The 21,441-nt window shown below is 44.2% G+C and overlaps 1 protein-coding gene across 2 annotated transcripts in view; it reads right to left on the bottom strand.

Moving 5' to 3' along the window:
* Positions 1-21,441, bottom strand: part of RALGAPA2 (Ral GTPase activating protein catalytic subunit alpha 2) — a 280,005-nt gene that overhangs the window by 179,538 nt on the left and 79,026 nt on the right. For both annotated transcript variants that reach the window (XM_066595757.1, XM_066595758.1), the window contains exons 20-23: positions 19,709-19,885; positions 10,295-10,488; positions 5,634-5,732; positions 4,983-5,138 (exon numbers count right to left, since the gene is read on the bottom strand). In XM_066595757.1, the coding sequence (XP_066451854.1) occupies positions 4,983-5,138; positions 5,634-5,732; positions 10,295-10,488; positions 19,709-19,885 (626 nt within the window). The remainder of the gene's footprint in view (positions 1-4,982; positions 5,139-5,633; positions 5,733-10,294; positions 10,489-19,708; positions 19,886-21,441) is intronic.

Here is a 21,441-nt window from a genome sequence, read left to right as displayed (position 1 = left end):
ACATGAAAGCTGCGCTGTGATTGGTTGTTATATATTATACTGCTGAGGTAACATGTAAGCTGCGCTGCGATTGGTTGCTATATATTATACTACTGAGGTTGCATGAAAGCTGCGCTGCGATTGGTTGCTATATATTATACCACTGAGGTAACATGAAAGCTGCGCTGTGATTGCTTGTTATATATTATACCGCAGAGGTAACATGAAAGCTGCGCTGTGATTGCTTGTTATATATTATACCGCAGAGGTAACATGAAAGCTGTGCTGTGATTGGTTGTTATAAATTATACCACTGAGGTAACATGAAAGCTGCGCTGTGATTGGTTGTTAACTAGATATATAAAAACGAATGTATGTATGTCTGTCTTCACAGCAACACGCGACGGGTAAGCTAGTGTACCATATAACATATTGAAAAGACATTTGAAAACATCTTGAGTGTTATGGGAAAAAAAGCACAATTCTGCCATCTTTGGGGTATGGTGGGGGGGAGGTGCCTTGTTTCTACTATTGTGTACACACGACAGCAAGAATGACATAACTTTATTTTATAGGTCATACCAAATGTATATAGTTGGGTTTTTTGTTTTTTTTGCTGTACTGCTTTTTAAAAAAAATTTCTTTGAATAAAATTATTTTCTGCTGTCAACTTCTGACAGCCAGTTGTACATAGTTGTACGAGGGCTTGTTTTCTGCGGGACATCCTGTAGTTTCTATTGGTATCATTTTGGAGTGCATATGGCTTTCTGGCTGATTACATTTTTTTCTTGAAGACATGGTGGCTGATAAAGCGTAATTCTGGCATTGTGGTTTTTTTTTCTGACGACGTTCACAGTGTAGAGGGATCAGCCCTATTCTCATTTGTACAAGAGAAGGCTAGAAGCAATGGGATGAAACTGAAAGGGAGGAGACACACATTAGATATTAGAAAAAAACTTTCTGACAGTGAGGGTGATCAATAAGTGGAACAGGTTACCACGGGTGGTGGTGAGTTCTCCTTCAATGGAAGTCTTCAAACAGAGGCTGGACAGACATCTGTCCGGGATGATTTACTAAATCCTGCACTGAGCATGGGGTTGGACCAGATGACCATGGAGGTCCCTTCCAACTCTACCATTCTATGTAGAGATGAGCAAGCGTACTCGCTAAGGCGAATTACTCAAGCAAGTATTGCCTTTTTCGAGTACATGACAGCTTGTCTCAAAAGATTTGGGGGCCGGCGGGGGAGAGCGGGGAGGAAATCTCGCTCTCCCTCCCCACTCCCTCCGCTCCCCCATGCTCACCGCTCACCCATGCCAGCCGCCAAATCTGACTAAAGGCCCTTTTACACAGGCCAGTGATTTTGAATGAACATCCGTTTATCCCATCAGTGCTCAATGTAAACGGGGCAGCGTTCAGGCGACAAAAGAGCAAATGCATGTTTTGTGCCTCTTTTAAAAAAAAATCCATTGAGGTCAGCAGGATCTCCCTGTGTGACCAGGGGATGTGCTGCCATCAGCAACGAAAGTGCCTGGGAGACGAACCATCATATTAACTATCATGCGTTCTCCACAGAGATGCCATCGGCCTGCGTAAAAACAATTTATAAGAGCCCAATCAAGTAGATCGCGTGTCATGTGACTCATATCAAGCAGTGTCATAACAGCTGAAAACTTTCTTCACCGAAAGTTTACAACTTAACCCCCTTACTACATGGAAATATTAGCTCTACACTCTGAACACCACTGGTAACAGCCGATGTTCCCTAGGAGGGCGGCAAAGCACTTGACTGGGGACAGTGTTTAGCACTAAGTACTATTACATATGGCAACCAAGACTTCTTGCTGTCTTTTGGACTCCAAACATTAGAGATCCCATCATTACAAGAACAGGTTATTGTGACCTGCATTAGGAATAAAGGGCTGCTTCTTGTATTCTCCTTGCTGGATGACAGAGATGAGGAGTTTGACACTGCGCTACTTCAGGGACTAAATTGGAAGTTGTGAAAGGTTTATTATGCTCTGTAAGAAAACATGCATTTAACCTCTTTACTATGGTGGCCGTGTTAACCCTGTATGATCTTCACAATCATCCTACCTAGCAGAGGCGGAGGTTGGCTGGAGATTTACACATTGATATCACTGTGCAATAGTATAGTAACAATGTGGAGGCGAGTGACATCAGTGCAAAGAAGTCTCTGGACCATTTCTTCTCATACACTAATTACTTGTTACAGTCTTTTGACAACAGTGCCCCCAAAATTTCCATAAATGGGGAAAGTGAATACTTTGTCATACTTAAAGGGGTTGTCCCGCGGCAGCAAGTGGGTCTATACACTTCTGTATGGCCATAATAATGCACTTTGTAATGTACATTGTGCATTAATTATGAGCCATACAGAAGTTATAAAAAGTTTTATACTTACCTGCTCCGTTGCTGGCGTCCTCGTTCCCATGGAGCCGACTAATTTTCGCCCTCCAATGGCCAAATTAGCCGCGCTTGCGCAGTCCGGGTCTTCTGCAGTCTTCTATGGGGCCGCTCGTGTAGAATGCCGGCTCCGTGTAGCTCCGCCCCGTCACGTGCCGATTCCAGCCAATCAGGAGGCTGGAATCGGCAATGGACCGCACAGAAGCCCTGCGGTCCACGGAGATAGAGGATCCCGGCGGCCATCTTCAGCAGGTAAGTATGAAGACGCCGGACCGCCGGGATTCAGGTAAGCGCTGTGCGGGTTGTTTTAACCCCTGCATCGGGGTTGTCTCGCGCCGAACGGGGGGGGGGGGGGGGGGGGGGGATTAAAAAAAAAAAAAAACACGTTTCGGTGCGGGACAACCCCTTTAAATCATTACTTTAAAAAAAAACAAAACACCACACACAAAAAAAAACAATTGATATATGTCACGGTGACGTACAACAAAAAAAAAAATCTGCACTTCCAAAAAATCAATGCTCAGGTGCAGGTAAAGCAGGGTTGAAATGATATACTACAATTATGTGGCAACAGCGCTCATACAGGTTTAAAATCTGAATAAAGTTATATAACTGTTATATATAATCACCACATAAAAAAGGAAGGTTTTTATCACATATTTTGATAAAAATATCCACCACATCCAGGCAACCATTGATTTTGGACAGGTCCTAACACCAACAGATGCTAAGCTTCCAAATCAATTTACTGAAAGTAAGATACCAGGCTATATGGTCTAATTAAAAGGCTTGGGGCAGATGGGTGTATGGAGTGAACAACCAGTCCGAAAGCAACGGTCACCTGGACGGGGAGATGGGCCCACATGTTTTGATCAAAATATGTGCCAAGATCCCTGCATTTTTACGTGGTTCGTACATAACAGTTATGCAATTTTATTCAGATATGAAATGAGTGCTGTTGCCATGTTTTTGCTTGTACTGTATTGTTCAAACCATGGTTGATGTGCATCAGCGCATTCGATTTGTTGGAAGTGCTGGCTTTTGTTTTTTTGCATTTGCGGATTGGCTGCTTTCACTTCTGCCGTGCACTTCATCCACTCACCTGTTCCAAGCCTTTTAATTAGACTACAGAGAGGTGTTTGTTAAAGTTAGGAAGCAAAGTTTTCCTAAGGCCTCCCTCACACAGGGCGTTTGCAAAACGCTGCTTTTTCAGCCCAGCTGAAAACGCTGCCCATTCATTTCAATGGGAGACTCAGCTGAAAATGCCCAAAGATAGAACGTGCAACGCTTTCAAAATGCAGCGTTTTTCAAAGCAGCGTTTTCAGCCCTATGTAAGGGAGGCCTAAGTCTCTTAATTCGCCTATATATTCCAGTATCCTACTAACCTGAATTGATTTGGAATGCTTAAGCGTCATGGAGAGGCATCGGTTAGTGTTAAGACCCATCCAATTGCAATGGTACAATGGACATGGCGGATGTTGGACGTGTTTTGATCAAAACATGTGCCAATAACCTTGTATTTTTAATGTGGATAGTATGTATAGCAGGTATATAAAATGTATAGCTCAATAAAACTGCATGATTGCTGCTGCCACATGTCAAACCTTGTAATCAGGGAGGATAGAAGTGCGAAAATGAAGGGGCAGAGGTGCTCAGAACAGAACTACCTATTTTATAGCAGTGGGTAAGGGTCTCAGCACCTTGACTGCTCACTGATCAATACTTCTAATATACCACTATGACATGTAGAAGATTTTTTTAAAGGTTTTACACATTAAAGAGGTCTTGTTTAGCAAATATTCCCCATTGAACAACAATTCATATGCCTCTTTTCTCAACCTCTGCCCTGTGCTATTCCTCTGCTACTCCTAGAAACATAGAATTTGACAACCAGACATTACCATTTTTCCTTTTCCCAATTACCCGACATGGTCTGACACCATCAACATAGGTTGGTCAGTACCAAACTCTATGGGGATATACTCTTTTTACAAGAGGAAATGCAACACCCAGTTGCCAATTTAATTCTACATTTCTAGAAGGAACGGTAAAACACAGTTCTAGAGATGATCCAGAATTTATATTTCAAAGGGACTACATGTACCTACTAAAGAGGATCTGCCAGCTCTCCCGAAATCTATTTTTTACTAAGTAACTGTGTTCCCCGTGAAATAATTCTGGATCTTTTTTTTAGGTTTCTGCATTGTGCCCTTCCTCCTAGAAACCAGCTACCAATTTGAGGGACCTCTACATATCCCACCATTGTCCAGTCACTGCTGACATTACCAGACTGTGTAGGGATGCACCTTATGGTAAAGCAAAGTTATCAACTTAGTCAGAAATATTCCGGAGGGATAACAGAGGAAGGGCACAGCAAGGGGGTACAGAAAAACTGTTATTTCATGGTGTCCAGTGGCGTTTTCGAACTAGAAATCACAGTTCTTATCAATGGGTAAACTATGCAGATAAGAGAGAAGTCGTCAAAATATCTGTCCAAGTAGATTGTGAATAAATAAAGGCCATGCTGGCAACAAGTATAGGTACTCGGCCCATGGGCTGATGCACACAACACTTACCTGATCGTCATGATTTAGACCATTATGTAGGACGAGGTAAAAATGTATTAAAACATCAGAGTTTGGTAGGACATCTTGCCGTCTTGTCATCATGCCACATATCAGCTTGTACGCCTGCAGTTTGCCCTCCTTGTACTCGTTTGGCAGTGTAGTTGCCTGTTTGGAAAATAAAGTTTTCAAAGTTTTTTTTTTTTTTTTTGTAACTTACTTATATAAAAGTTACAAGAGGACAATGAGTTGGTACTAAGTGTTCACAGAGCCACTATACAGGTATCATTACTACTAAGAATGGTTACCCATTAGTTGATATCATTTAACACTTGGTCTATAGTCACAAAGCTGTATACAGGTTGCGCCTTAGAAACTTGGGTACAAAAAAAAAAAAATCTGACAGCACACGGACACAAACCGCCGAACGCCCCGTTATCTGTGAAAGCTGAAGAAAATAGGACGAGCACTGATCTTTTACTTATGCTACCCATGGAATACACGGTCAGCACCGGCCCAAAAACTGCAACAATCTGAATGGGCCCTTCATCAGGGTTGTTTGTTTCTCGTTAGAGTATTAAGAAGGGCATCAAATAATGACATCTTATCCTCTTACATCACCGACAGCAGAATAGAAAATACATCTAAAAAAACGCAACTCACCTTAAACAACCACGAGGCAAACATTCGAAGTGGTGGGATCAAAATGGGGGGTGAAGGGGAAGACTGATTGTCCAGACTGATTGATAGATTGTCTCTGATCTGCAATAAAATGAAAAATTATTAATTTTTTTCCCCACCTCTCTGTAGAAAGTAAAACTTTCATCCCAGATGGGTGTTATATGCTGCTGCCCCCTCCTGCTCACACTTCATAGTGCAGTTTACAAGCAAAGTTTGGGAAAACTAAAAGGTACTACTATCTAGAAGTAAGCGAAATGAGTAATAATATGCGTATTTTGGAGCTTTAGCATAAAAACTGTAGATCAGTCAGATAGAAGATAGGTCAGTGCCAACTCAAATAAAAAAAAATATAAAAAAAACATTAATTTTACTTTGTACCATCTACACTCCCGCTGCTGACAGGAACCTCTTGTTCAACCTCTGTACTTTTCAGACTGTAGGACACACCGCAGGTTTGGACAACATGAGAAAATGGGGAAAAAAATATGTCATACTAGCTAAAAAGTCCCTGGTGGTCTGAGGAAGTGGGGGGTTCAGCACCACAAGGCCGCTTTTACACAGCCGTGAAAATCGCGTGAGATTTGTGCAATGAGAGGCGCACACCTACACACGACTATGAACGCCATTCTTTTGAATGGGGTCATATAAATGAGTGAGTTTTTTCCCGCACTGTGGTGCATGCTCTATGATTGGGCATTCCCTCAGAACGCATCACCCATTGTCTTTAATGGGACTTGAAAGCACATGGCACTCCGTACATCGCAATGAAAACAATGGGAAACACTTGCCGATCCTCTGATGAAGCTTTGAGCCACGCCGGAGGACCCACAACTGTACTGGAGTGATGGGAAGAGTTTCTCGGCCCGATATCGCTCTCAACTGTATAAGCCGTCACGGCGCCCCCCAGAGACCCCATACTTAACAGTGGATCCGGCGTTCTCGCTCCCGCATGACGCTTCCCCGCCCATCGATGCCGCGTCATATGACGCGGCGGCGGTAGGCGGGGGAGCGTTTTCACACTATCTTCCGCTGTGCTACAGTGGAAGATAGCGTGAACGGACGGCTTCCATTGACTGCAATGGGAGCCGGCCGCGCGTAAACCCAAAGCAAATAGAGCATGCCACGGGTGAGGACGGGTGATTTCACGGTGCGGAATTCCGTGGTGGAATTGCGCACCGTGAGCATTGTGCTATTAGGTTCAATAGAACCTAATAGCTGCGGGCAACGCAGCGGATTTTCGCCGCGAATTACGCAGCGTAAATCCGTTCGTGGGAAGGAGGCCTAAGGTTGATTTAGGGTAGCGCTTCTGTTTCTTGTATTCTAGGGTAGGTGAAGGGGGTTTTTAACAAACAGTCCGTTCCTGTTAAATGTCTGAGTCTTTATCTTTTATCTATAGAAATAAAGTTCAACAGTGCATACCTCGTTACATTTTTGCTGCCCGTGTAATGGTTTACATAATGTGGCTGCTTGTTCTGCTTTATCCCCTTTTCATTACTATCGTTTGTACTCTCCGGCGCACGCACGCACGCACGCACGCATAGAGTACATACAAACAGACAGCTCTACTGCAGACACTCATACAATTCACAAATACACAGCACTGCCAGGCACACGGAAGATTTACAGATTAAACACATACACACACAATTCATACATACACAGCTGTACTGCACACACTCATACAATTCTCTCTCACACACTCCTCTACTGGGCAAACACAAGGTATACATACCATCACAGGTCTCCTGCACACACTCCTACAATTCATATATATACAAAGCTTTGCTGGGTACATACAAGGTTTCCATAAACAAACAGCTCTACTGCACACACAAGGTTTACACGTGTGTGTGTGTGTGTGTGTGTGTGTGTGTGTGTGTGTGTGTGTGTGTGTGTGTGTGTGTGTGTGTGTGTGTGTGTATGTATACGCTCTACTGCACACACAGCTCTGCTGGGCACACTCCTACAACTCATACATACACAGCTCTGCTGGGCACACTCCTACAACTCATACATACACAGCTCTGCTGGGCACACTCCTACAACTCATACATACACAGCTCTGCTGGGCACACTCCTACAACTCATACATACACAGCTCTGCTGGGCACACTCATACAATTCATACATACACAGCTCTGCTGGGCCCACTCCTACAATTCATACATACACAGCTCTGCTGGGCACACTCATACAATTCATACATACACAGCTCTGCTGGGCACACTCATACAATTCATACATACACAGCTCTGCTGGGCACACTCATACAATTCATACATACACAGCTCTACTGGGAACACTCATACAATTCATACATACACAGCTCTGCTGGGCACACTCATACAATTCATACATACACAGCTCTGCTGGGCACACTCATACAGTTCATACATACACAGCTCTGCTGGGCACACTTATACAATTCATACATACACAGCTCTGCTGGGCACACTCATACAATTCATACACACACACACACACACACACACACAGCTCTGCTGGGCACATACAAGGTTTACACACACACAGCTCTACTGGGCACACTCATACAATTCGTACATACACAGCTCTGCTGGGCACACTCCTACAATTCATACATACACAGCTCTGCTGGGCACACTCCTACAATTCATACATACACAGCTCTGCTGGGCACACTCCTACCATTCATACACACACAGCTCTGCTTGGCACACTCATTCAATTCATACACACACACAGCTCTACTGCACACACTCATACAATTCATACACACACACAGCTCTACTGCACACACTCATACAATTCATACACACACACAGCTCTACTGCACACACATACAATTCATACACACACACAGCTTTACTGCACACACTCATACAATTCATACACACACACACACACACACACACACAGCTTTACTGCACACACTTACAATTCATACACACACACAGCTTTACTGCACACACTCATACAATTCATACACCCACACACAGCTTTACTGCACACACTCATACAATTCATACACACACACACAGCTTTACTGCACACACTCATACAATTCACACACACACACACACACACACACACACACAGCTTTACTGCACACACTCATACAATTCATACACACACACAGCTCTGCTGGGCACACACTCATACAATTCATACACACACACAGCTTTACTGCACACACTTACAATTCATACACACACACACAGCTCTGCTGGGCACACACATACAATTCATACACACACACACAGCTTTACTGCACACACTTACAATTCATACACACACACAGCTTTACTGCACACACTCATACAATTCATACACACACACAGCTCTGCTGGGCACACACTCATACAATTCATATACACACACACACACACACACACACACACACACACACACTCATACAATTCATACACACACACACAGCTCTGCTGGGCACACACTCATACAATTCATACACACAGCTCTGCTGGGCACACACTCATACAATTCATACACACACACAGCTCTGCTGGGCACACACAAGGTTTACATACACACAGCTCTACTGCACACACTCGTACAATTCACACACACAGCTCTGCTAGGCACACACAAGGTTTACATAGGCACAGCTCTACTGCACACACCCATACAATTCATACATACACAGCTCTGCTGGGTACATACAAGGTTTACATATACACACAGCTCTACTAGGCACATTCAAAGTTTTATAAACACAGCTCCAAGCACACAAAGTTCACACACATAGAGCTCACATACACAGAGGTTTGCTGTACATAGTTGACACACACAAACAGCTTTGCTATTTTCATTTTAATCGTGACTATGAATACTTGAGCACTCTAGGTTACTAGTCAGCATAGAAAAGCTTTACCTCCTGCAGCCTGAATTTCTCTCTACTCCAAGGCATGAAATTGGTCACCTCATCATGAAAGGTCTTTATCCAGACCTTTGATTTGCTTTACTTCCTGCTACCTCTTCTGCTCTGCACCAATTACACAGATCAGTATCGGACAGGAAGGGACAGAATTGTGCAGCCAGAGTCCTCTCAAGTACTTGATAGAGCACTTAGCGCTCCTACCAATTGAAAGCAAGCAGCCAGGGGGGTCTGGCACTGCAAGATCCCCCTGCCTTCAGACGATAGGATGTAAAAGATTCTTTCTTGCCAAAAAAAGAAAAAAAATGCATCTCATAGTCCAGGAAATACAGTATTTTGTATCTGCTCGAAATAAGCACCACCAAAGATGGGAGCTGCTTATAACTTAATGCTCTTCTGAAATACCATATACATTTCGACCAAAACAAAAGGGCATGTAAAAGGCAGGATTTAGGCTGACCACTTATACATCAATTGTCACCTATAGCCCAATTAAAGTATGTTATGACCTCTAGAAGACCTTCGAAGTGTGGCTTCAGCTTTGGAATGTTGGACTTCTACTATCAAACCAGAAAACATCTTTATTTTCTAGAAGGTATCCCCAAAATGAGAAAATTCACTTTAAATTCAATATGATGCCAGGACATAAGAAAACTCATTACTAAGGTTATTTTTTTTTTCAAATCAGTTTTTGAACTTGATGGACCTGTGATTTTCCAATCTAATCAAAACATTGATCAGTGGAGTTCTCACCGCGCAGCAGTCTTACCTTCGCCAGCTTGTACCACAACTCGTAAAGGTAGCCAAACACCTTGGCATGAATTCTGGCAGATTGGATATTGTTCACATCTCCAAGTATTCCTAAGATTCTTCTCCATAAGACAGCTGCAGAGTCCGGATGCCAGCCGGATAAATTACCACCAGCTATTATGCTGCAGTCCCCAGCAAGACACTCGCTGCTGTCTGAAAGGAAAGTAGAGTCATAATGATAAGTATGAGGTGTATAGTATGACCAGCCCCAACATCCAAATACCAGCAGGCTCTATGTGGTACTCTATAAAACTGCGCAATCTGGTTCATCTTCAAGCAACATAGAAATACTTAACATAAAAGAACAACTTTATTATATCGCTGTGCAAACAGGTCATACAGATCTTTGGAGGTGTTTTCATACTTACTCTCCTTGTGAACAGACACTTCCTAAGTATCTGTAGATGAGGTACAGTAGGGTACGTTATATAGCATTGGCCGCAAGCTATCACAGGCATAAAGTCTCATGTAAGGTATTTTTTCACCATCATCTACGAGCCAATATAATTTTATATTACCTGCACAGTGCCGATCTGGTCCTGGACAAACCAGGGTGACCGACTGCTTACCTGATGCACACTGTGAATTAGAATACATCAATAATCTAAGAGCCCCTTTACATGGAATTTGAATGATTGTCGTTCAGTCTAAATGCACACTCCGACTAAAAAGTGTACGAGAATTAAGGCCTCCTTCACACGGACTGGTTCGTGTGACATCGCTGCGTCTTCTTGTGGCAATACCGCGATTGTGTAGTGCTACAAAGTCGCGTGACTTGAGAGGATTTTCAGAGGGGCGCCGCTGCATCTTCTCTCTGGTCCCTGGCACTGCTTTTCTTCATCTCTTCTGGCCAGAAAAGGTTCATCGTGCGCTGGGTGTGAATGGCTAAGTGTCAGCCAATGAGAGGCAGCGCTTGGAGGAGGCGGGGTTTTTTCAATCCCCAGCCAGAAAAGATGAAGGAGAATAATGCCAGGGACCCAGGAAGAAGATGCGGCCGGGCTAACAGCGATTCTAAGGTGATGTATGCATGCAGTGCCTTAGACCAGTGTTCCCAAACTCCAGTCCTCAGGGACCGCCAACAGGTCATGTTTTCAGGATCTCCTCAGTATTGCACAGGTGATGTAATTATTGCTGGGGCCTCACACGTTGCCACAGGTGTTCTTCCTATAGGATATCCTGAAAGCATGACCTGTTGGTTCTCCCTGAGGACTGGAGTTGGGGACCCCTGCCTTAGACTACCGATGCATACTGCAGCACAATGTGCATCAGGTATTCAAAGAAGTAGTTCAGTCATCTTTGTTTGTCTAAGACTGGAGAGTTGCTTTACATTTTTCTTTCTTTTATTGGGGGGGCGGAGCTTGGGTGTGGGTGACACATCAATCACTCTGTACCTCAAGTGACTCATTGTATGGACTTTCAGAGAATGAAAACATACAACATGGTTAATCAATATACCACTGTCAACTGTATTTTGGTTTCAATCATTATGTAGGAAAGTTTCTGAAGTACGGAGTTAGAGTGACTGTCTCAACAAACTCTGCATAAATCTATAGTACAAGTAAAGATACAAAACTTTGTAATGCATCTTATTAGAGGAAAAAAAATACAGTTCTTTCTCCAATTTATCAGGCTCCTATCCTCTCTCGCCTTTGCACCTCAAATTCATTGCTAACATACACTGTGTTAGAGACAGATTACTAAACTCACTGATGGATTAGGTTGCATGCAGCCCAAAGATGTCTATGGAGAGGAGAGGATTGCTGCTGCAGAGTGAGATGAAGAGGCAGAGACACATATACAGATGTGGCTGCAGTGTGTATTAAGTTTTCTACCTCAACCCAGTGCTGGATTCACAACTATACTGCTGTACAATGTCCTCTATGATGCTGCTGCTTCTGAGGGTTTGCTACTAAGACAGGTAAGCAGGATGCAGTGTATGGAAAACAGCATAGCAGCTAGTCTGCTCCTGGAACTGGGCTTAGGGAAAACTGACAAATTAGAGAAGGAGAATGCAAAGGGGAAAATTGTATGCACAAGTCATATATAGTAATCCCTGAAATTATAGTGGCCTCAGGATACAATGATCTATCTGGGGATATTGTAACTTAAAACCAGACTCCACAAACAATGCCGATCTGCAGCAGTTAGTACTGCATAGTGAGGAACTACTGTAACGGGCAGATACAGAGATATTTCTCCAGTGCCTTACAACAGTTTATTCTAAAAAGACACCTGAAAAGATAGGACTGAACAGATGTAAAAAAGTCACGGACTAAAGCCACAACACTTACAATAAAAAGAGAATCTTGCAATGAGTAATTACTTGGTTCTTCTTTATTAAATTAAAAAGAAACAAACGCATTTCGTGGACAAAGCCCCTTCTTCTGTGGCCCGAACATGTCAGCTGCACCTTAAGAACATCGGAAGAATCCGCCCTTTTCTCACCGTGGACATGCTAAAAAACGCTCACTGTTGCCCTCATCCACTCTTGCCTCGATTATTGCAACTCGCTGCTGATAAAGCCTCCCCTGCTCCAGACTCTACCCTCTCCAATCCATCCTGAATGCGGCAGCCAGGCTCATCTTCCTGTCCAGCCGCTAGTCGGACACCTCTGCTCTGTGCCAGTCACTGCACTGGCTGCCTGTCAAATACAGAATACAATTTAAACTCACTACCTACATCCATAAAGCCCTCCACAGCACGGCGCCGCCCTGCATTGCTTCCCTCATCTCAATCCACCACCCAGCCTGGGCTCTCCGCTCTGCTAACGAAATCAGACTGAGTGCCACATTAATTCGAACCTATCATTCCCACCTCTTCGACTTCTCCAGAGCAGCACCAGTTCTTTGGAATGCGCTACCTAAAACTATCTGGGCAATCCCTGACACACAAACCTTGAGGTGTGCTCTAAAAACGCACCTCTTCAGGGAGCCATACCATATCCCCAAAACCAAACCCCACAACATTTTACTTCTCTTCAGTTGGGTAAAAGGGGGCATAGTAATTGGACTGAAGAGAAGTAAAACGTTGTGGATCAAAGGCACAACACTTATAATAAAAAGAGAGTATTAAAATGTGTGATTAACCTGCTTTATCTTTATTAGCTGATTAAAAGCAGCCAATATTAACCCGTTTTGGGGACGCAGACTCTTCCTCAGAAACGGCTGAAGTCACCTGGAAATAAGTAAAAAGTCGTGGACTAATGGAGCACCACTTACAATAAGAGGAGAATATTGTAATGAGTGACTGAGCCGGTGGTTCTTTATCAGGTGCACCCGCCGTTGCTCTTCTAGTGCAGCAGTAAACCTCTCACCCTACAGAGTCCACACTGACAGCCATTTCTGAAGAAGGGGCCTTGTCCCCGAAATGCGTTTGTTAGCTGTTTTTAATGTAATAAAGATGAAGCAGGCTAATCACTCATTTCAATATTCTGCTTTTATTGTAAATGCTGCACCTTTGGTCCACAACTTTTTTCTTCTCTTCAGTCCAATTACTATGCCCCTTTTTACACGGCTGGCAATTAGTGGACAGGCAGCACAGGAGACTACTTCCCCTATCCACAGCTTTAGTAGAGGTTGCTACCATCCTTTTACCTAAAACCACAGGGCGGAGAGAGCATTATAATGTTTTAATGCTATTGAGGAACATCCTTAGAATCTCATTGAGTGAGTCGGGAAACTTAAGTGTTTGCAGCCAGAATTCTACCCATACCAGCAGATGACCACCGTTTCTTATTGACTACTGTTCTTGGATTGCCTCCTGGTATTAATAGACAACACCAAGGCTTGTTATAAGTCATATATTGTTTCTATAGCAATTGCTGAATACGGCGTCCGTTTTCCACAGAAAGACTATTTGCCTGCCGAAAGTAACGTTTGAGTCTCTCTGGAAACATCATTTCAGGAGCGGAGAATCCTAACAAGTACTCTCAGCATATAAAGGAGTTTGAGGTCTTTAACAATGCGGTGAAACAAGGCAAACAACTGAATGTATAGATGCTCTTACATGTGGGAGCAAGTTCCAGCTTTGCATTTGCCGCTGCCAGAATGAATAAGTTAAGTGGTATCTTAAATGCTATACAGCAGTGCCAAGAACATGACAATGGAAGGATTCCTATTGACAAATGCCGGATAGACTGGGCCAACCGCCGGCGCTTTGCAGCCTCCTAGCACCTGTCGCCTCTACCTTACACTTTCCTTTTAATGAGCGACTCGGAGCAGCAGCTGCTTAGGGCAAATTAAACAGTGTATCTAAAAAGGACTCGCCTCCCATCTATTGCATACAAGGAAGCGTAGGAATATACACAATGCTGATAAATAGCATTCGTCTTGCAGGTTACAGGAGCACAAGACGCTGATGGCAAAGTGCACCGTGAGGAAAGATAACAGCGGCTATGTCAATAGTGTCAGTGCATGGGTTAACTTACGATCCGTGGATGTGTGAACACCTGCCGGCAGCTGCAGGTCCGTCGGGAAGCAAGTTGGGCACAAAGCTTCTTGCACCGTGCACCTTCAACGTCCCGGATGGAGCAGCTGAACGACTTGGACGCGAAATAGTCTTTTGTGCCATTAGTTTACTTTTTTTAAACTTCAAATCAAGTTGGTCCCATGATGCACGCGACACAAACCCTCAGGCAACGATACAATGCCTACTAGGTTACATGACATTTGCCCGTTGTTAAGGCGAGTCATATAAATATACAGTTACTGCAGATCAACTCTATTACTGTAATTTAAAGTCCCTTTACAAGGTTATTCCTAACATGGCGGAGAGGAGAATATCAGACTGTACGCTGCAGCCAGGAGTCCAGAAACTGCTGAGCAGGCTGCGCTATACTGTTCCCGTAAATCCCATATAAGTGCCCAGGAGATATGGAAACTGTAGTGTTGCACTGTTAATGTAACGCACATAGCTTGCTACGCTGTTCCTGGAACTCTTATTCACTTCTATGGAGCTACAGTAACTGAGCTAGGCCGGGCTCACATGACCGTGTTTGCCAGTGGGCTGCGCGCCAACACGCAGCAAGTGCTCACTGACGTGTGCTTGCTGTGTACCGCCAATCCCCATACACTATCTTGGAGTATATGCACGCCAAGCTAGAGGATGCCGTGATTTTTTTCCCGAAGGGATTTTTTGGAAGCCTCATGTGAGCGGCAGAATTAAAAGTTTATGGAAAACTGGTACTGTATATTACACAGCAGCATATGCTCGTGTGAGACTTCTCTGCTATATCTGTAGTTCTCAAGTACCCCTGACATCCACTTAAAGACAGACTGTAGAGGGCACAATTCTTGACATAGATGCAAGTCCCACCTCTAGGACCCTTGCCTATTAGACTGTGATGGCGTATTCTGTGAATGAAAAGTCAGAGGTGGGAGTTAACCCCTTAAGGACCAAGAGCAGTAAATTTATGGCGCTTGGTCCTGGGCTTCATTCCCTGTCGATAGTATACGGGCCGACTGGGCATCTCTGTACCCGGTCAACGCTGCCCAAAGACTGGCCCGCATGAATCTGGTGCCAGGTTCACTCTAAGTCCATCCTTTATATTTATCATTTCTTTTGAACCCCCTTATAGATTTGCTTAAAAAAAACAACATCAAAAACGGTCGCAAAACCTCCCTAAGGCCTCATGCCCAGGGGCATTTTTTTTCCAATAAACTCCTGCTTTTCCGCAAGATCCACGGCACGTCTGCAGTGTCAGCTGCGGGCGTGCTGTGGATCGGACGGCTTCCATTAACTTCAATGGAAGCGGTCCATGCGGGAATCCGCAGGAAATGGAGCATGCTGCTTTTCCTTTTTCTTGTGAATGCGATTCGCACGCAGGAAAAACAAAAAAGGACATTCGCAGGTATTTAATTATTTGCGAATGCCCAATGAATGTCTATGGGCATACTGAACTGTGAATCATCCACACGGGTGACCCGCGCGGATTCAGCAATTCAATTTTACCTGTGGACATGAGGCCTAATTTTATTCCTGGTCCTTAATGAGGACCTATCAGCTCTCCTGAAATGCCTGGTTTAGTATATCTTATATGTGTGTGACAGCATAGATAAAAAGTGGTTAACAGAAAGAATAGAGGTTCTGTAACACTAATGAGCATAAACTACAGGGCTGCTCATCCCACGGAGCCTTTCCTTTGCTAGGTAAATAATTACAGTACCCGTTTCTCATCATATACTAATGTATGACAGCTGAACCAGTCTTGCTGCACATGGTCCTTGTGCAAAAATGTAAAGATGTCAACATCTTCTCCCCTCAATGATACCCACAGGGTCCAGGCTGCAACTAGCCGCAGTCAAATCTTCTTTATTTCTATTTTATTAAGGTAAGCTATAAAGATTTAACCCTTGCTAAAATTCATTTTCTGCCTTGTTGGTAGATCTACTTCATAAAATGTATGTACGTGGGCTTGGAATTCAGAGATCTCAGGGGCTACCAGAGCCGGAATAAATCCGGGAAATGAAGGCACATTCATCACCTGCTTTCATCGGTATTTACAAAGGTGACCAAGCAGGTGATGAAGAGGCTGCTGTGCTGCGGAGGAGACCTCTGCAATGCAGGTCTTGGGGTCCTTTTACAAGAGACGGCTCTTGGGCGCTTCAGTGCCTGACAGTTGTCCCAGCAATAATCGCTCCTATAGGATCGAGGATCGCTCAGGATCGGAGGCGGAGCACGCCAGAGAAGGTTCTGGCCAGCCGCCTCCATTCACAGTAAGCAGACTGTCATTTACACTGCCAGCATTTACAATGCAAAATTATCATTCCAATTCCTGCGAATCAGCGAGAATCTGATTATTGTGAAGTGTAAATGGACACTAAGGTAGTAAGGCTTTGAGGGGTAGAAGATTGCACTACTGTCATACTTCGGATTGAAAAAATACACGAGAGGCGCACAACAATTAATTGACAGGTCTACATTAAAGGGGTTGTCCGGTTACCCGACAACATTCCTTCACTAAGGCTGGTTGTACTAAAATAGACTGAGGAGTACTTACTTCCCTACTGCCACTGGCATCCAGAACTGCAGCCTTGCTGTGATCCCAGTGTTTGTTGCACCACCAAAAGTCAGTGTCATGTACCCAAACGCCTCATGATGTGCGGGCCAATGCCAGAAGAAGTAGTTGTGATGCTGCAGCGGTCACCTGACATCCAGTGACAGCAGCTGTCACAACAAACACCGAGACCACAGCGGTGGATCCTGGCGGCGGCGCTAGTACTCCTCGGTTTGTTATTTTACTCCAGTCAGTCCTATTGAGGGGATGAACAACTTCGTTAACCACTAAAGGACGCCACAACTTTGTTTTGTTTCTTCATCTCCACATTTTAAAATCCATAACATTTTACATGTTCATTGGTGCAGCCACAAAAGGGCCGCTTCTTCACAAAACGTGGTATTTTTTAATGCCACTATCTTGGGGTACAGATAATACATGTGTACCTTTTATAACAAGATGCTTTGGAGGAATTCATTGGGTTAAATAAAAAACAGCAAATCCACTACTGAGATTTGGATTTTGTTTTTACAGCGCTGACCATGAAATGACATAACCTTAAAGGGGTTGTCCCGCGCTCCGGTGACTTCTTACTTACCTGGTGAAGATGGCCACCGGCATCTTCTCCCTCCGTGGACCGCAGGGCTTCTGTGCGGTCCATTGCCGATTCCAGCCTCCTGATTGGCTGGAATCGGCACGTGACGGGGCGGAGCTACACGGAGCCCCATTGAGAAGATAAGAAGACCCAGACTGCGCAAGCGCGTCTAATTTGGCCATTAGACGGCGAAAATTAGACGGCAACCATGGAGACGAGGACGCCAGCAACGGAGCAGGTAAGTGAAAAACTTTTTATAACTTCTGTATGGCTCATAATTAATGCACAATGTACATTACAAAGTGCATTAATATGGCCATACAGAAGTGTATAGACCCACTTGCTGCCGCGGGACAACCCCTTTAAGTCCACGGAATTACGAAGAAACCAAAAATAGTGGGTTTTTTTCTGTTTGATCACCCTCTTTGTAAGTTTATTGGGAAGTGGAATGAATTACTGATGTGACAATTCCATTTATGTATCATGGTTGGGGTTGTGGATTTTTCTTTTCTAAAAGCTCTTTGTCATATCCTAATAGGCGCTTGTAGATCTCAGGTCTAGAGGTATAAACTTTCAGACAAAGCAACTAATGGCCTTTTTACACAAGCCGACAGTCAGGTAAACGACTGCTCGGGCACCGTCACCACTAAGGTCATCAGCGCTAGTGCTGAGTGTTCCACGCGGGAGATATGCAGATCTGGAAGACATAGGGATGCATTAGCATCTGCAGGGTAATTTAATACATGTGGATGTGATTTTTTTTTCCTCCTGGCGTGCGGATCACATGCACGGATCCCGCAGGGACGGCTTCCATTGAAGTCAATGGAAGCCGTAATATCTGCGGAACACCGGTAGCTGTCATTGTGGCTGTGCCCCGGATCTGCAGGAGAAAAGAAGAATTAAAAAAAAAAAAAAAAGAAAGCATGGCGCATGCGAGCCAAGCGCATCCACCGGGCAGAAGAAAGAAGATCCGACAGCGACGGAGGAGAGCCCCGCAGCGTCCAGACAGGTGAGTTAAGTGTCATTTTTGGCCTCATGGCTGCAGGCACAGGTGGAAACTGCTGCATGATTCCACACTTGGAAACCATGCGTGCCGTGGCATGAGGCCTTAACCGCTGGATCACAGGCTTCTCGCTCAGCGCTTCAGCTTTTATGTGAAGCGGGGAGCGTTTACACTGAAGAAGAAACCCGCGACCCAGCCATGCTTTTTAAGCAGATAGAAAAGTCAGATTAAAAACCTGGGAACGAACAGCGAGCGATTTTTGCGCATTTACACTGCCAGATTATTGCTCAAATTCGTTCATTTGAACGAATTTTGAATGATAATCATCCCATGTAAAATGGCCCATAAACAGAGATTAGCCTGAGTCAGGTTACATCACACCAGATATAACTGAAACACCGTCAACCATTAGAAGAGACACCCTAAGACTAGGGCTACACGGCCACATTGCCCAACTGGCTGTTGTGTGACCATTGTACATTTGCAATTTGACAGGTTAAAAATATACCCCCCCATATTGCAGAAGGGTATCAAGCCAATCACAGTCTATGATGGCAAGGTCATACGTGACTTGTGGCGAAATATTCCAGCAGGCTTGGATTTTTGTCGGCATATTGACAATCATTAAACACAATGATGCAAAACATCTTCATATCATGTGAACAAAGTCTCGGTGTAGTCCTAGTTCAGGAAATAGTAGTCCTGTGGAGATGACAATACTGTTGGAGCTTATACAGAAGCAGTAAAGAGAGTGAAGAGTGTGGGAGAAGACAAGACGTACCTGTCAGAGGAGCTGCGGGATCAGCGGCGGCGAGCTGCAGCCACTGCCGTGTATCATGATCGATGGCCACATCAGTGGGGGTAGTGATCTCCGGCTCGTCCTCACAGTTCTGCCATGGCATTAGATACTCTACTTCCCGGCCGTATCCGTTTGCCACATCACTGCTGACACTTTCAACTGCATTGAAGTTCATGATTGATCAGCAATTCGTAACGAAAACTTCAGTTCTTAAAAACATTTTATGGTTGGCTCAGAATCAACGTCACTTTAACCCTTTCCAATCCACTGTCTGACGTCTAAAGACATTATGATTTAAGGCTGTACAGCTCCGATGTTGGAAGACATCCGTCGGGGTTCTCTTACTGTATATTGCCAGCCTCTCTGCTGTCAGAGACTATCCAACATGTCACCTCATGCAGTACTGGCTTTAGCCAGCAGATAGCGCCGTTGTTTAACGGCAGAAAAAGAGTAAGCCCCCTAGGAAAACCAGGATACAAATTGGATTGGAAAGGGTTAAATATGTGATGTGTCTATAAAAGAGTTTGCAACGACCAATAAAATCAGAGCTGATTTGGGTACACATAGGCTAAAGTGTGCTTATTCCTGCTCTCTATCAATTGATATACCAGTATATACTGAGGTCTTTTTAGGTCTGCAGACTTACTTATTTTACTTTTAATTTGGACGCCGAATGACATACACAAAGGGAGTTTTTCCCTAACAGTCAGCTTCAAATAGCGCACAAAACAGTACATTTGTTGTGCACGCTAATTTTCTGCACTGCGTCTTTCATGACTTTCACAATAATTTTTGCCCATGTGCCCCTTTGTTTTTGGCTTCTGTTGCCACAGGCTACGTCCACCCATGGGTATTGGTTTCTGTGGCCAAACCTGCAGATACAGAACTGCCCCTGTTCTCTACCCCAACATACTGCCAAAATACTTGCGCTTCTATGCAGGAATGTTCTGCATCTTTGGCGCACCTCCAGCTATCCGTTATATGACCAGAATATGAGATTTTCAGAATGAAAGGCTTTATCAGTAACGTGCTAAAACCACTTAGGCACCGCAAATGGATTTCTTTCTACTGGAAATCCCTGCAAGGCTCTGTTCACATCACGTTTTAGGTCAGAGATATACATTTGGAGTATTGCCCAACATATTCCACTATACAGCCATACGGAAGACAATCCCAATACTACGTGGTACACTTATCAAAGCTTACTATAAAAGAAGAGCCCATCTACCCATGTGATGTGGAGGGAGACTGAAAGGACACTTTTGTCCCACACTGGGTGAATGGCGGCTTATGACTATATTCCACCTGTGTGCTGGGAGCTTGAACGCAGTGAGAACATAGACTACAAAGACACCTATGTGTGCTTGAGTCCTGATGTCCAGGACCTGTGCAGATGGGAGGTATGATGATGTGTTGGTTACATTGCCCACCATTTCATGGATAGGAGCGCCGTACAGAGCGACAGAAGGTCAGCTGCGTGAAGGCGGCAGGGCTTGAATGCAGAAAACACCAGGACAAATCTGTGTCATCCTGAAGACCAGATGTGTTTCACAAGTGACTTTGCTCACAATTCAAAAAATACTTGATAATGTGACCAACCCCCCTAAGAGGGTTGTTTGGGACCTTTAGGATTTTTCTATCTGCCACTTGAGATCCCCATCGATCAGCTGATAACCTGTGCTGCCGTCACTATAAAACAGAATGCGCTGACCATA

This window comes from Eleutherodactylus coqui, chromosome 3 (assembly GCF_035609145.1).
Source record: "Eleutherodactylus coqui strain aEleCoq1 chromosome 3, aEleCoq1.hap1, whole genome shotgun sequence".
Classification (NCBI taxonomy): domain Eukaryota; kingdom Metazoa; phylum Chordata; class Amphibia; order Anura; family Eleutherodactylidae; genus Eleutherodactylus; species Eleutherodactylus coqui.
Note: the sequence above shows the minus strand (reverse complement) of the source record. Positions and strands in the feature narration are given on the sequence as shown.